The 14,047-nt window shown below is 47.0% G+C and overlaps 1 protein-coding gene across 1 annotated transcript in view; it reads right to left on the bottom strand.

Moving 5' to 3' along the window:
* The window catches only part of nrxn2b (neurexin 2b), a 919,866-nt gene that overhangs the window by 400,353 nt on the left and 505,466 nt on the right, over positions 1–14,047 (bottom strand). Inside the window, exon 15 of the mRNA XM_056300763.1 lies at positions 12,610–12,783. Coding sequence (XP_056156738.1) covers positions 12,610–12,783 — 174 coding nt within the window. The remainder of the gene's footprint in view (positions 1–12,609; positions 12,784–14,047) is intronic.

Raw genomic sequence — 14,047 nt, forward strand, 5'->3', positions numbered from 1 at the left:
AACAAACCTGCTTTCCAATTACTTTGCGAAAAACTGGTTGGAACATAAAAAAAAGGCAAATCAAAGATTTGAAATTGGGATGCAAATCAAATTCCAGGCAAGAGAATAGTTCTTAAAATAAAGGAGGATGGCAGTGGGGGGCGGGGATTCTCATTAAAAACTCAATTAAACACAAACATTTCCAAAGAGCCACGGTTCAGTGCCAGACTCATTTGTTTCTGCAGATAAACACACATCTTCCAGGGCCATTTACAAATGGCCCAATTAAAAAAAGTGAGGGGGAAAAGAGACAAATCCATAAGTGCAGCAGTTCTCCAATCCAAAATGGCCACTTGAATCCGGTGACATCTCCGTTTTATCAGCTCGTTCCTTCAATAATTGTCCATCCAGCTAATCACCCTATTAATTACTCGCTAATAAAACGCTCCCCGGAGGTGCCTGTTCAGCATACTGTGGTGATTAATGCCTTATTCAAATAATCATTTCACTACGCTGCCTTCACAAATCTGTTGACCATACGCCACCCAGGTAGACGCTGCCTATGAACCGCTTCCAAGGTGTCTGGGGTTGCTGGAGCGTGAACACACCCATCTGGCGTGCGGGCTCGGGAATATTCACAACAATAAGGTGCTACCGAGCTTCGCCCCTTTGTGAGAACCCAACCGGACACGTGCTGCTGTCCCCCTGAACCGGTTGCCTTTGTTCACGGCCAACAGCTGGCGAGGAAAGGCAAGCACCTGATCACCTCACATGCTCACACGGCAGGTCGCAAGTCTCACAGGGTGACCCGCAAGGGTCTTACAGGGTGACCCGCGAGGGTTTTACGGGGTGACCCGCAAGAGTCTTACAGGGTGACCCGCGAGGGTTTTACAGGGTGACCCACGAGGGTCTTACAGGGTGACCCGTGAGGGTTTTACGGGATGACCTGCAAGGCTCTTACAGGGTGACCCGCGAGGGTTTTACAGGGTGACCCGCGAGGGTTTTACAGGGTTACCCGCAAGAGTTTTACAGGGTGACCCGCAAGGGTCTTACAGGGTGACCCGTGAGGGTTTTACGGGATGACCTGCAAGGCTCTTACAGGGTGACCCGCGAGGGTTTTACAGGGTTACCCGCAAGAGTTTTACAGAGTGACCCGCAAGAGTCTTACAGGGTGACCCGCGAGGGTTTTACAGGGTGACCCACGAGGGTCTTACAGGGTGACCGGCGAGGGTTTTACGGGATGACCTGCAAGGGTTTTACAGGGTGACCCGCAAGGGTCTTACAGGGTGACCCGCGAGGGTTTTACGGGGTGACCCGCGAGGGTCTTACAGGGTGACCTGCGAGTGACCCGCGAGGGTTTTACAGGGTGACCAGCGAGGGTTTTTCACTGCACAATGGAAACAGAAGCAAGAGCCAAACAGGGGGTCAAAGGGAAAAGGTCAGATGCGTTCCCATGATGCAAACCAAGCATGCACCAGGAAGCTCTCTTCCTCCCTCTCCCTCAGTCTCTCTTTCTCTCGCTCTCTCCCTCCCCTTCCCTCTCTCCCTCAATCTCTCTCGCTTGCTCTCTCCATCCTCTTCCCCCTCTCTCTCTCTCCCTCAAACTCTCTCTGTCCTCTCTCCCCCAATTTCGCTTTCTCTCTTTCCCTTAATCTCTCTCTCTCACTCTCAACTGATATGTGAATCAGCTCTGTGATGGAAAATGTCTTTATTGGAAAGGTTAATGTGAAGCAGTGACTTCATCCATATTGTTGAAAAGAAGTCAAGTCTGCTTTTTGTTAAATAAAGACTTGTTTTAAATTCTCAAAAACAGATTCTCTCTCTCTCTCGGTACATGATGGGAGTTGGTGTGTGAGTGAGTGTGTTTTGGTAAGTGACCTGTTGTTAGTAAATTGATGTAATTATCCAGTTTCTAGTAGGTTATTTTTGTCTTGAGGGCTGATGACCTCAGATGGAGTCTTGTTTACTGGTCGTGGGCTGTTTGCTGTAGTCTGTGTTTGTTTGGCTTAGTTTTTCTTTTTTTCGGTGTGAGAGAGATGGCGTGCTCGGAGACGCTTTCTCTCTCTGTCTGACATGGGATGCGGGTTCAGCCCGATCCATCTGTTCTGATACTGGCGGTTCTCCTGGCTGTGGAAGACTGTGTGGGACATGTCAAGCTGTCCTGGGCCTCCAGGATGAACAAAGGTGTGGTGGTTTTCCTGAAAAAACAGTGTTTTGGAGCTAAGCTAATAGCAAGCGGCGTCTCTCTGAATGCGTCTATCTGCAGGTTTCCCCACTCACCTTGCCTTTAATCATTTCAAAGGAGGCGTTGGAGCGGGAGCTGCAGTGCTTCAGGAAGCTGGCGAGCAGCTTTAGGACTGTGGGGTTGGGCTGTACGAACGACAAAGTGAAACATGTCCAGTCCCTCCAGAGACACGTGCTCCTGTATCTGGATTGTTCATCACAGACGCTGGAGGTTTCCTTCACAGTGAAACATGGGGGGGGGGGATGTCCGGGTAGCATGGTGGTCTATTCCCGTTGCCTGCCAATATGGGATCACTGGTTCGAATCCCCGTGTTACCTCCGGCTTGGTCGGGCGTCCCTACAGACACAATTGGCTTTGTCTGTGGGTGGGAAGCCGGATGTGGGTATATGTCCTGGTCGCTGAACTAGCACCTCCTCTGGTTGGTCAGGGTGCCTAGTCAGGGAGGAGGGGGAACTGGGGGGAATAGCTTGATCCTCCCACATGCTACGTCCCCCTGGTGAAACGCCTCACTGTCAGGTGGAAAGAGGCGGCTGGCGACTCCCAATCTATCGGAGGAGACGTGTGGTAGTCTGCAGCCCTCCTCGGACTGGCAGAGGGGGTGGATTAGAGACCGGGACGGCTCGGAAGAATGGGGTAATTGACCAAGTACAACTGGAAGAAAAAGGAGGAAAAATAAAAAACAAAACAAAACAAAACACAGGGAGGGACATTACATGGTGTACACCAGCGGAACGCCTGCGCTCACAGGCCGGCTGAAGGGCGGCCTGAGCCGCAAACCGGGCCAGCCGAGGAGCACACTAACACCAGTGCTCTGCTGGCTGAGGAGCCAGTGGATGCCGCTGCTCCACGGGGGACGGGGGGCCACTGACTGAGCCCAAGGCAGGGGAGGGATACAGCGGGCGGGCAGATAATGAAGCGGGGAAACAGCAAGTTGATTTGGGCAGCCAGAATGTAATGAATGACGGCTCGGCTGTCCCGAGTGTCACAACAGACGAAAGGAAAGGAGTAGAGAAGAAACCAGTAGCAGGGAAAAGCAGCGGAGAAGGACCAGCATCTGGACCTGACCAGAGTCAGGCTGGTGGTGCAAAGGGGCGAAAGGGTGAGTTGTGCGCTATGGAGAGGGTTGCTGGTGAGGATAAGGTAGAGGAAATGGGGTATGACACTAACTCTGACAGTATCTCTGCTACAGACTCACAGTCACAAATTGGAGAGCCATACTCACCAGAAGAAACTAATGGTTTTTTAGATGACAGCTTCAAAATCTGTGAAAGTATCTGAGCACTTTCCAGATACAGGAAAATGTACTGAAAGACTTTGCAGGAAGTAGTTGGTTTTGATATGTTGGATGAAAAAAAAAAAACGTTTCCGTTCGAGAAAACATGTAACAGGTCTCAGAAAACTGCTTAAGGCCAATAAGGGAAAAAGTTCTAAACGGTTAAAGACTAAGTAAGTTAGGTCATGATGAGTGTGTTGCACTGGGGGATCTTCCTCTTACTGTGTCCGCTACTTGTTTATATCATCTCTTTCTCTCAGTGTTTTTTTGCACGAGGGGAAGGATAGTTCCTCCTGCCAAATTGCTATGCCAGTGCCAATTAATGTCAAGGCAGCTCCCCTGAAATGCACAGCAACTGACTTGATCACGAGCTGACTCGACCCCAACGTTAGACTCCAACAAAAGGGATGTCAAACATGTACTACCAATGCTGCTGCAAAGAAGGCCTTCATCACAGAGATGACTTGATGCATGCTCAATAACCCAGGTAAGAACATCAAAGAAGGTTGAATCAGTTCATCTGGATACAGCGTTTATTAACAGATACGTTTCATCATTCAACCAAATGAATCACAGAGATGCCTTCTTCCTCAGGCCAGCCTGGTCAGGAGAAGATGATTGGCCACAGATGCATGGGTGCCTCAGGAGAGACCACCTACAGGAGGACCACATCCTCTGCCCTGAAAGGTGCCATCCAGCTGGGTATAGGTTACACAGTGGGTAACCTGAGGTTCAAGCTGGAGACAGACATGTTGATGCAAGACTTCTATGTCATAGAGAGTATCTTCTTCCCCAGTGAGGACAGCAATCTGACCCGAGCACATTATTTCCCAGACTTTCATTTCAAAATCTACATTCCTGTGGCTTTGCACTTTTTCAGAGAACTGTTCGGCATCAGACCGGATGACTACCTGTACTTGCTGTGTATTGGGGCCCTAACCCAGTTTTCCAACCCGGGAGCAAGTGGGATCTGACCAAGGATGATGAGTTCATTATCAAGACTGCCGTGCATAAGGAGGCTGAGTTTCTACAAAAATGGCTGCCCGGATACTATACGTGCGAAAGGTTAGAGCCTGCATTTCCGTTGCACTGGCTGCTGGAGGAGCCACTGATTCATGGAGCCAGGCTGGATGTCCACAATCGGTGCACTCCAGGACTTTCCCAGAAACTGGTTTCCACCAGGAACATCACCCTACAGCGCATAATGGCTGAAACAGGATCAGGACTCGACAACACCGAGGTGGTAGCTCAGCTGCTCAACACGTCTACATGGCGCACAAGAGATATTTTAATTCTACGGATTAAAAAACTGTCTGATGAGGAGCTGAAGATGCTGAGGGACAACGACAGGGGAGCAGAGCATCCACTCAAAAATGGCCTTTTTCCAGAACTTGGGAGAGTATTGTGCTCAGTGGGAGATGATGAAGACCTGGTTTTCTTTTTTTCTAATTTGTGTAACGAGGGGCAGTCCTGGCTGTATTATTGGCTTATGTCTTGTTTATTTATTTGTTATGCAAATTGTGTAAGTACAACATCCATTGCACAATGTCCGTCTCGGGAGAGCGATCCCTCCTCTGTTGGCGCTCCCTGATTTTTTCTCCCAGTTAAAGGGTTTTTTTAGGGAGATGTTCCTCATGCGATGTGAAGGTTTAAGGACAGAATGTTGTGTTGCTGTAAAACCCCCCTGAGGCAAATTTGTGTTTGTGATGTTGGGCTATACACGTAGAGTTGCCTTTTACATTACATTACATTACAGTCTTTTAGCCGACGCTTTTATCCAAAGCGACTTACAATAAGTGCATTTAACGTAGGAAATCAGGAGAACTACTAGTCATCAGGGGTCATAAATGCATCTAAACAAGTTTGAGTTTGTTGTTATAAATACTCGTTTAAACTACTCAATGGAACTTTTTCTGAAACTGTTTTCATTTTATGAGCTGGATTACAAAAAGATGAATATGTTTGAATATCCGCTGTTGGACTGGAATGTAAACCGAATAAAGGTACCTTTAAAAAAATCAAATATCTCCCTCCCTCCCTCTCTTGTACAGACTTAGATTGTAGCGTTGTTATTCTATGATAAGTACACTGAGAGAGCCACAAAACCAGAATTAAATTCCATATATGTGCAAACCTACATGGCCAATAAACATGATTCTGATTCTCTCTCTCTGCACCTCTCTCCCTCAATCTCTCTCTCTCCCTCACTCTCAATCCCCCCTCCCTCAAGCTCTCTCTCGCTCTCAATCCCCCTCTCTCACTCAAGCTTTCTCACTCTCAATCCCCCCTCCCTCAAACTCTCTCTCACTCTCAATCCCCCTCTCTCCCTCAAGCGCGCTCTCTCCTTCTCTCTCCCTCAACCTCTCTCTCCCTCAACCCCTCCCTCAATCTCTCGCCCCCTCAATCTCTCAATCCCCTCTCTCTCTCTCTCTCTCTCTCTCTCTCTCTCTCTCTCTCTGTCTCTCTCTCTCATGTGCAGACTTAGATTGTAGTGTTGTTATTCTACGATAAGTGCACCGAGAGAGCCACAAAACCGGAGTTAAATTCCATGTATGTGCAAACCTACATGGCCAATAAACATGATTCTGATTCTCTCTCTCTCTCCCTGTCTCTGTCTCTCTCAGTCATAGTTTTCAGCTGCGTAGGGGAAAGCTGAAAGAGCAGCCTCGGTGCCCTGACCTCTGTCTGGCTCTAAGTCGGGGAGGCCAGGCGAACAGTCACCTCTTACCTCTCTTTATCCCCAACTCACAGCTAACACTGACCCCTGAACCAGCTAGTGAATCGTGTGAGTCAGACTCATGTCGGCCATGATTTAAAACCCGAGACACTTCCTGACAACAAGCCATTGTAATTAACCTGGCGTTTACTCAAGTCTTCTAGGAACACATGGATCATAGGTTACGTTTGATGGCAAACTAGTTGATCTGTTGCTGTTGGACATCTGCAGTCATAACAGAACCTTTCTAAGGCTGCAAATGAACAGCTGTGGTATCAGCTGATAAAGTCTTGGTAGGAATTACTATGTTTCTAAAGAATTTCATTATGATCAAATTTGATAGGGAGGATTTCTTTTTTATTTTCTCCTGCAAAATAGATTTTTTATGTAGTCCTATAATAGCAGGGACGGAATATATTGACTCTCAAAGGCCTCAGGCCCAAGTATTTTCCAGCACAATTTGTCAAAACGATCCCGCTAAAACATGCTCTATTACAATGGTTCAATCATGTGGCACATTGAATCATTAGCTAATATCATCATCCCAGTTGGAGTGCCCGTGGGAGTCAATGTGATAGTTTAATGCAGTTTTAAACTATGTTTGGAGCAGAGTAATTGCGGTGTATAACTGTAGGCAGGTAATAACGGCGGCTGGCAGTGGTAGTAGTGATGGTAGGGATTGAGAAAAAAGAAGAAGAAAAAAAAAAGGCTGGGCCGGCGCCGTGTCGAGTCGGCCAGCGCAGCCCTCAGGGAAATCAAGGCTGTGCTCTCCGGTGTGCACTGTGCCATGAAAACTGTGTATGTGTGTGTTTGTGCGTGCATGTGTGTCTCGGGGGGATGGGGAGGGGACAATATAACCAGAGCCCGCTGTCACACTTAGAAACAACTACCCGACTCGGGCCCAAGACGTGGCATCGAGCCACCAGGCTAAGCCAAGCCCAAAACACTGTGAATGCAAGCTTGATAAGCCAAAAGCCCAATGTACTGTGGGGGGCTTCAAGATTGGCCAACCTCACAATAACAGGAGAAATATTCTTCCCTCTTTCAAGTTTTATGGAGCACTAGAGAGGATCAGCAGCGGGGCTTGGACTGTAAAGACTGCTGGATGCTGGGGAAGTATGGGTGGTGCTATGGTTTCCATCACAGGATAACTGTGGTACCATTGAGGAGTGAGTTACTGTACCTGTCTTTGACTCCACTAAAAACTCGACACAAGTGGCATTCTGGTGTACGATTAGGCTGTGGGAGTAACAGATCCACTTTATGGACATGAATTAAAAATATTGGTAGTGTTTAATTCATCTGAGATCTTGTTGATGACTGAAAAGCAATCTGATGTCTACATTAAAATTCCCTTACATGATAGCGTCTACTGGAACATTATCCAGCATGCTTTGGGAACAGGGAGGGGTGTGAGACTCAAGGGTTCCAGTCAATTTCAGTAGAATAAGGTTTTGCGCCAACATTTTGTGAATTATTTACCATATACATTTTAATTCTTCTTTAAAATTAAAGCTTTATAAAAGCTGCAGACTGAGCAGTGTATTACATACAATATGGCCTACTAAAAAGAAAGACAGAAAGAGAGAGAGAGAGACAAACAGACACAGGGAAAGAGGGAGAGGGAGAGAGAACGAGTGAGATAGAGGTGTTGGTTGCAAGAGTCGAACACGTTAAAAACATTGACCATCACCATAGAATTTAACTTCTTTTGATTTAAATGCTTTTCCATGCTTATTTAGCAATTAGCATCCATCCTTATTAGCATTGTTTAGCATCCGTCCTGGCTGTGGAACAACAGACCAACTCTTTACCCTTGCATAAGTGCTGAGGGAGGCATGGAAGTTTGACCAGCCAGTCCACATGTGTTTTGTGAACTCAGAGAAGGCTTACAACTGTGTACCCTGGGGCACTCTGTGGGGGGTACTGCAGGAGGAGTATGGGGTACCAGGGTAGTTGCTACAAGCCATCTGGTCCTTGTATAACCAAAGTGAGAGCTGTGCCTGCATTCTCGGCACAAAGTCAAAAAAGCCTTCAGTGGGTGTCGGACTCCGACAAGGTCGTCCCCTGTCTCCGATTCTGTTTGTAATATTCATGCACAGGATCTCAAGGTGCAGCCAAGGTGAGGAGTGTGTTCGTTTTGGGATCCTCAGAATTGCATCTCTGCTCTTTGCAGATGATGTGGTTTTGTTGGCTTCATCAGAACGCGACCTCCAGTGTGCACTGGGGCGGTTTGCAGCTGAGTGTGAAATAGCTGGGATGAGAGTCAGCACCTCCAAGTCTGAGACCATGGTTCTCTACTGGAAAATGGTGGCTTGCTCCCCCTGGGTTGGGGATGAGTTGTTGCCTCAAGTGAAGGAGTTCAAGTATCTCGGAGTAGGATGGAGCGGGAGATTGACAGGTGGATCGGTGCAGCATCAGCAGTAATGTGGACGTTGTACCGGACCGTTATGGTGAAGAGGGAGTTGAGTTGGAAGGAAAAGCTCTCAATTTACCAGTCAATCTTTGTTCCAACCCTCACCTATGGTCATGAGCTTTGGGTAGTGACCGAAAGGGTGAGATCGTGGCTACAAGCGGCTGAAATGAGTTTCCTCTGTAGGGCATAACACACGAACACCTTCACCCCCAAATCAGTTTAAGTTTTGGGGATAGTCAATGATAATGAGTTCTGCATGGACCCTGAGATGAGGGGTCTCAAACTCAAATTACCTGGGGCCACTTGACAGGTGGTCTTATGGAGGAGGGCCTGTACAATAAGGATGAAGAAAAAACTCTTTAACTATATAACCTTCACATAGTTTTTATTATTATGTCAAATTTTTTCAGAGTTTTCACATGAATAGGTAAGTATGTACATAGTGTAGCCTGGCCTAGGCCTACAAATTTAGCCTACTTCTGCTGACACAGGTGAAGCACATTTGCTTTCAGGGACTGGGCAGTGGACACCCTGATGACAGCCTGGAGATGTTCATTGGTCAGTCTGGACCTATGCTTTGATTTATTGAAGTTCATAGTTGAGAACAGATTCTCACACAGATAAAAATGCTGCTGAAAAGACACATGACCTGCCTGGACAGTTTGGACAACTGTGGGAATGTTTTGAGAAGATCTCTGAGAAACTGTCCGAGCATCTCGTGCTTTGCTTGTGCCTCTCTGAACTTTGACTTGAGCTCAGTGTTGCACTGCAGGTCTATGAGCTCCATGTGAAATGTGCTTGGAGCACTGTCCACATCAGAGGAGAAGGGGTCTGCAAATAAGTGGAAGGTGGTGCTGTGGGTCTTAAGTCAGAAAAGTGATGCCCTGCTGCAGATTGTCAATGGCCGTCACATACTCATCAGCACTGAGTCTGGCACCATCACCAATAATTGACTGGCATGTTGGGAAGTGGACAAATCTTTTCTCTGTGAGCTGTGTTTTCCATAATCTGAGTTTCACAGAGAAGCTTTCACACTATCAAATGCTACAGTTACAAGCTAGCCTTGCCCCTGCAGTTTTAAATTAAGAGCGTTAAGTGCCTGTGTGATATCAACTAAGAAAGCTAAATCCATGAGCCATTTGGGATCATCAAGCTCAGGAACATGTAGCCTTCTTTCATGAATTCTCTGATCGCCTTCCTCAATTAAAAACACCTTTTCAGGACGCTGCTCCTGCTCAATCAGCACGCTTCTGTGAAGTACAACACATCTCCATATGTTGCACCTATTTCCTCTAGAAACGGACAGAACTGACAGTGTTGTAAACCTCTTGATCTGATGTCATTAATGCATTTCACCACAACAGTTGTAACACCGTCAGATTTCAAGCATTTGCTGCAGAGTGCCTTCTGGTGAATCATGCAGTGCAATGCAATTGCGGGAGCTACATTCTCTTCCTCCGGTTTTCTTTGAATCATTGCTACAAGCCCATTTTTTCTTCTCATCATTGATGGGGCACTATCAGTGGTGATTCCAGCCAATTTATGCCGGGGTAGTAGTAGTAGTCTTTCCCTGCATTGTATATAAAGTTAGCAGTTCTTCTGTTGACTCAAAACGGTCAATGATATGCCCTACAAATATAGCGAGCTGAGCATTGTCATTTTGCTGTCATCAAGTGCCAAAGAATCGTGTGTGAAATCTGTCTTTAGCATGCTCAATAATCCAGGTAAGAAAATCAAAGAAAGAAAATTGAATCAGTTCATCTGGACACAACGTTTATTGAGAGAAACATTTCATCACTCATCTAAGTGACCCCTTCATGCCACTGTGTTGTTTATAAGGGTGGGGGTACCTGCAGTCAGTTGAGACTGAAGAGGTCACTTAGATAAGTGATGAAATGTTTCTCTCAATAAACGTGTCCAGACGAACTGATTCAACTTTCTTTCCTTGACTGCGGGAAATCATTTACTTTAGTGCACAACTGTCTGTAAATGCCGCCCGACAACTCGCTGATCTGTTCTGCCATTGTATTTGGGCTGAGACTGACGTTCATGAATAAAGATGCCTTCTCCAGGCAAACGGTATTCGCTGCCTGCAGCCTCTCAGAAACTGTCCCTCCTTAACTAGCTTGCCACCCGTCGCTATGGCCTCGCGGACCACATAGCTAGCTTCGACAGCTGCATCACGGTCTTGCTTGGCTTTGTGAGAAAAACTTCTGCTGACAGGCCAGACCTTTTTGAAAGTGTGCTGCCTCTCTCTCCCTCTCCTCACCTTTGAACCGATCACACTCCTCTGCATGTTTAGCAGTGCAATGTCACTTCAGATTGAACTCCTTCAGGACGGCAACTTTTTCAGGGATGCATTAAATTCAGTGAAGAAGTAGTCACATGTCCATTTCTCTTGGAACTGTCGGTGCTCCTGGTCAACTTCTCTTTTGGCTTTTGAAAGTGACATTTTTACAAAGTATCTGCAAGCAGTGACAACAATTTATGTCTGCAAGCTCAAGTGAGGTATTTCGCAGTTGGATAGCCTACTGAGTGTATGTACTCGTGTTGCCTGGCTACAGTGTATGTGTGTGTGTGTGTGTGTGTGTGTGTGTGTGTGTGTGTGTGTGTGTGTGTGTGTGTGAGTGAAAGAGAGAGAGAGAGAGAGCTGCAAAACTGACATTAAGCACGTCATCTGCAACTGGTCTCATAACTCATCTTAACTGAGTTCTTAGAACTAGAAACACAGAAACGTTTAACAAAAAAGAAACAAAGAAAAAATACACTACATTAATATGCAAAATGGATACACATTCCAGATCCCTCAATAAATCTAAAACATAGCACCGGCCACACAAAACTGCCTTGCGGGCCAGATGTGGCTCACGGGCCAGTTGTTTGAGACCCCTGCCTTACTACATTTCAGCCTAATACAGACTCAAATAAAGGCTTTACCACAGGCCTCAGCTAGCATCTACTACTACCACTACTACTACTACTACTACTACTTTCGGCTGCTCCTGTTAGGGGTCGCCACAGCGGATCATCCCTTTCCATCTCTTCCTGTCCTCCGCATCTTCCTCTGTCACACCAGTCACCTGCATGTCCTCCCTCACCACATCCATAAACCTCCTCTTTGGCCTTCCTCTTCTCCTCTTCCCTGGCAGCTCCATATTCAGCATCCTTCTCCCAATATACCCAGCATCTCTCCTCCACACATGTCCAAACCATCTCAATCTTACCTCTCTTGCTTTGTCTCCAAACCGTCCAACCTGAGCTGTCCTCTAACATACTCGTTCCTAATCCTGTCCTTTTCATCACTCCCAATTAAAATCTTAGCATCTTCAACTCTGCCACCTCCAGCTCCACCTCCTGTCTTTTCATCAGTGTCACTGTCTCAAAACCATACAACATAGGCCTCAGCTAGCATGCGCGGTGCAAAGTTGCAATTTGTAATCAGTCTTGATGCACTCATTTTCATTTTTCATTCATGTCCATAAATGAGATCTGCTTATCCTGATAGAAATATCCAAAAGCCACTCATCCGGAAAAGCCACTCATCCGACTCCTTCGTATCCAACAAACCTCCAAAGATGAGCAACTGTAAAACTGTGGTAATAACATACATTTTAATAGATGTTAGAGAGAGACCGTACTACCTGAAATAAAACCACTGACTTCGACCATTTCAGTGTGTGGCTTAATAAAAATTCATCGATTGAAATTCCTCCATCTTCTTCAGTTGTGCAGCTCCAATGCGTGAGAGGACTGGTAAGAAGTTGATCTTATTTAAAAACACCATCCGAATTTTATCCACATTTAAATCAATGTTGGCATCACAGAGAAGTGTGTGTGTGTGTATCCGTGTGTGTGTGCACCTGTGTGTGTGTGCATTTGTATGCATCTGTGTGTGTGTGTGTGTGTGTGTGTGTGTGTGCACCCGTGTGTGTGTTTGTGTGCATCTGTGCGTTTGTGTGTGTGTGTGTGTCCCTACTCACCATCGCAGCCTCGTTCCACCTGGCCCACCTTGTGGAGGGCATCTGCGATCAGGTCAGGGAGTCTCCCGTTCAGGTCTACAGAGGCCAGGCAGCCCTGGTACCCGTCCCGGGACGCGATCAGTTTGGGCAGATTACTGTACATATTCTTAGTCACACCACCGATGTACAGCTCCCCTGGAAGAAAGACCAAACCACAACCGCCCATGAGGAACTTCAGCGACGGGGACGTCACTTGGAAAGCTATACAAAGCAACAGACCTGGGGAACCATTTCTTCCTGTTACCTCGCCCCCCCTCCCCGATAAATAAAGTTTACACTGAAGTGTAACGGCTCATAGGTCGTGTCTTGAGTAGTTCCTTCACCTTCCAGGATCGTTCTCAACCATTTCATAATGCGCAAAACATTTCAGAGCAACCATAAAAACCAGAAACTGTATCTCAGTGGTCTCCAGTCTGGTTTAAAAGGCACTGAGACAGGTCTGAGGGGCTGCCGCCTGAATGTAATCCCTCTTGTATGTGATCTTGTTTCACAAAGCTTTGAGAATGATGCAATTTAAGGCCCTCGCACATTTCAATAACGCCTTTACTTTTGTGCATCTGCAGAGTATATCAAACAGAACACTAAAACAGGCTGACGGTTGCAGAACTCGCACTGTAACTCCGTCCCATGTTGACTTCCACACGTCAGCAAGACACCTTCCTCCCCAGTAGGTGCAGCCCGGTCGGCCGGATCTGTGGTTTATTTATGGAAGGCATCTTAATTTAAGCTCACCATCGCATTAAACAATAAACTCTGACAGTATCTTAAAGCTCTAACCAGCGTCCTGTTAGCATAGTGGGCTATTCCGTTGCCTAACAACACGCCATGTTACCTCCGGCTCGGTCGGGCGTCCCTACAGACACAATTGGCCGTGTCTGCGGGTGAGAAGCCGGATGTGGGTGTGTGTCCTGGTCACTGCACTAGCACCTCCTCTGGTTGGTCGGGGTGCCTGTTCGGGAGGGAGGGGGAACTGGGGGGGAATATTGCGATCCTCCTACACGCTACGCCCCCCTGGCGAAACGCCTCACTGTCAGGTGAAAAGAAGCGACTGGTGACTCCACATGTATTGGAGGAGACATGTGGTAGTCTGCAGCCCTCCCCGGATTGGCAGAGGGGGTGGAGCAGCGACCGGGACGGCTCGGAAGAATGGGGTAATTGTCTGGATACAATTGGGGAGGAAATCACCCCCCCCCCAAAAAAGTGACCAATGAGGTAAAATAGGACTCTTAATAATAATAATAATAATAATAATAATAATGAGGAACGGAGTGGAGAAACCACGGCATCAATGATGTTCGTTCAGTCCCTGAAATGTCTGCCGAGATGTTCTCTGCAGAGACAGCTTCGGTCCGAGGGCTGAGACTCACCTACTTTTCATTTGCCTTTAAAGAAAAATACC

The sequence above is a fragment of the Lampris incognitus genome, chromosome 20 (assembly GCF_029633865.1).
Source record: "Lampris incognitus isolate fLamInc1 chromosome 20, fLamInc1.hap2, whole genome shotgun sequence".
Lineage (NCBI taxonomy): Eukaryota > Metazoa > Chordata > Actinopteri > Lampriformes > Lampridae > Lampris > Lampris incognitus.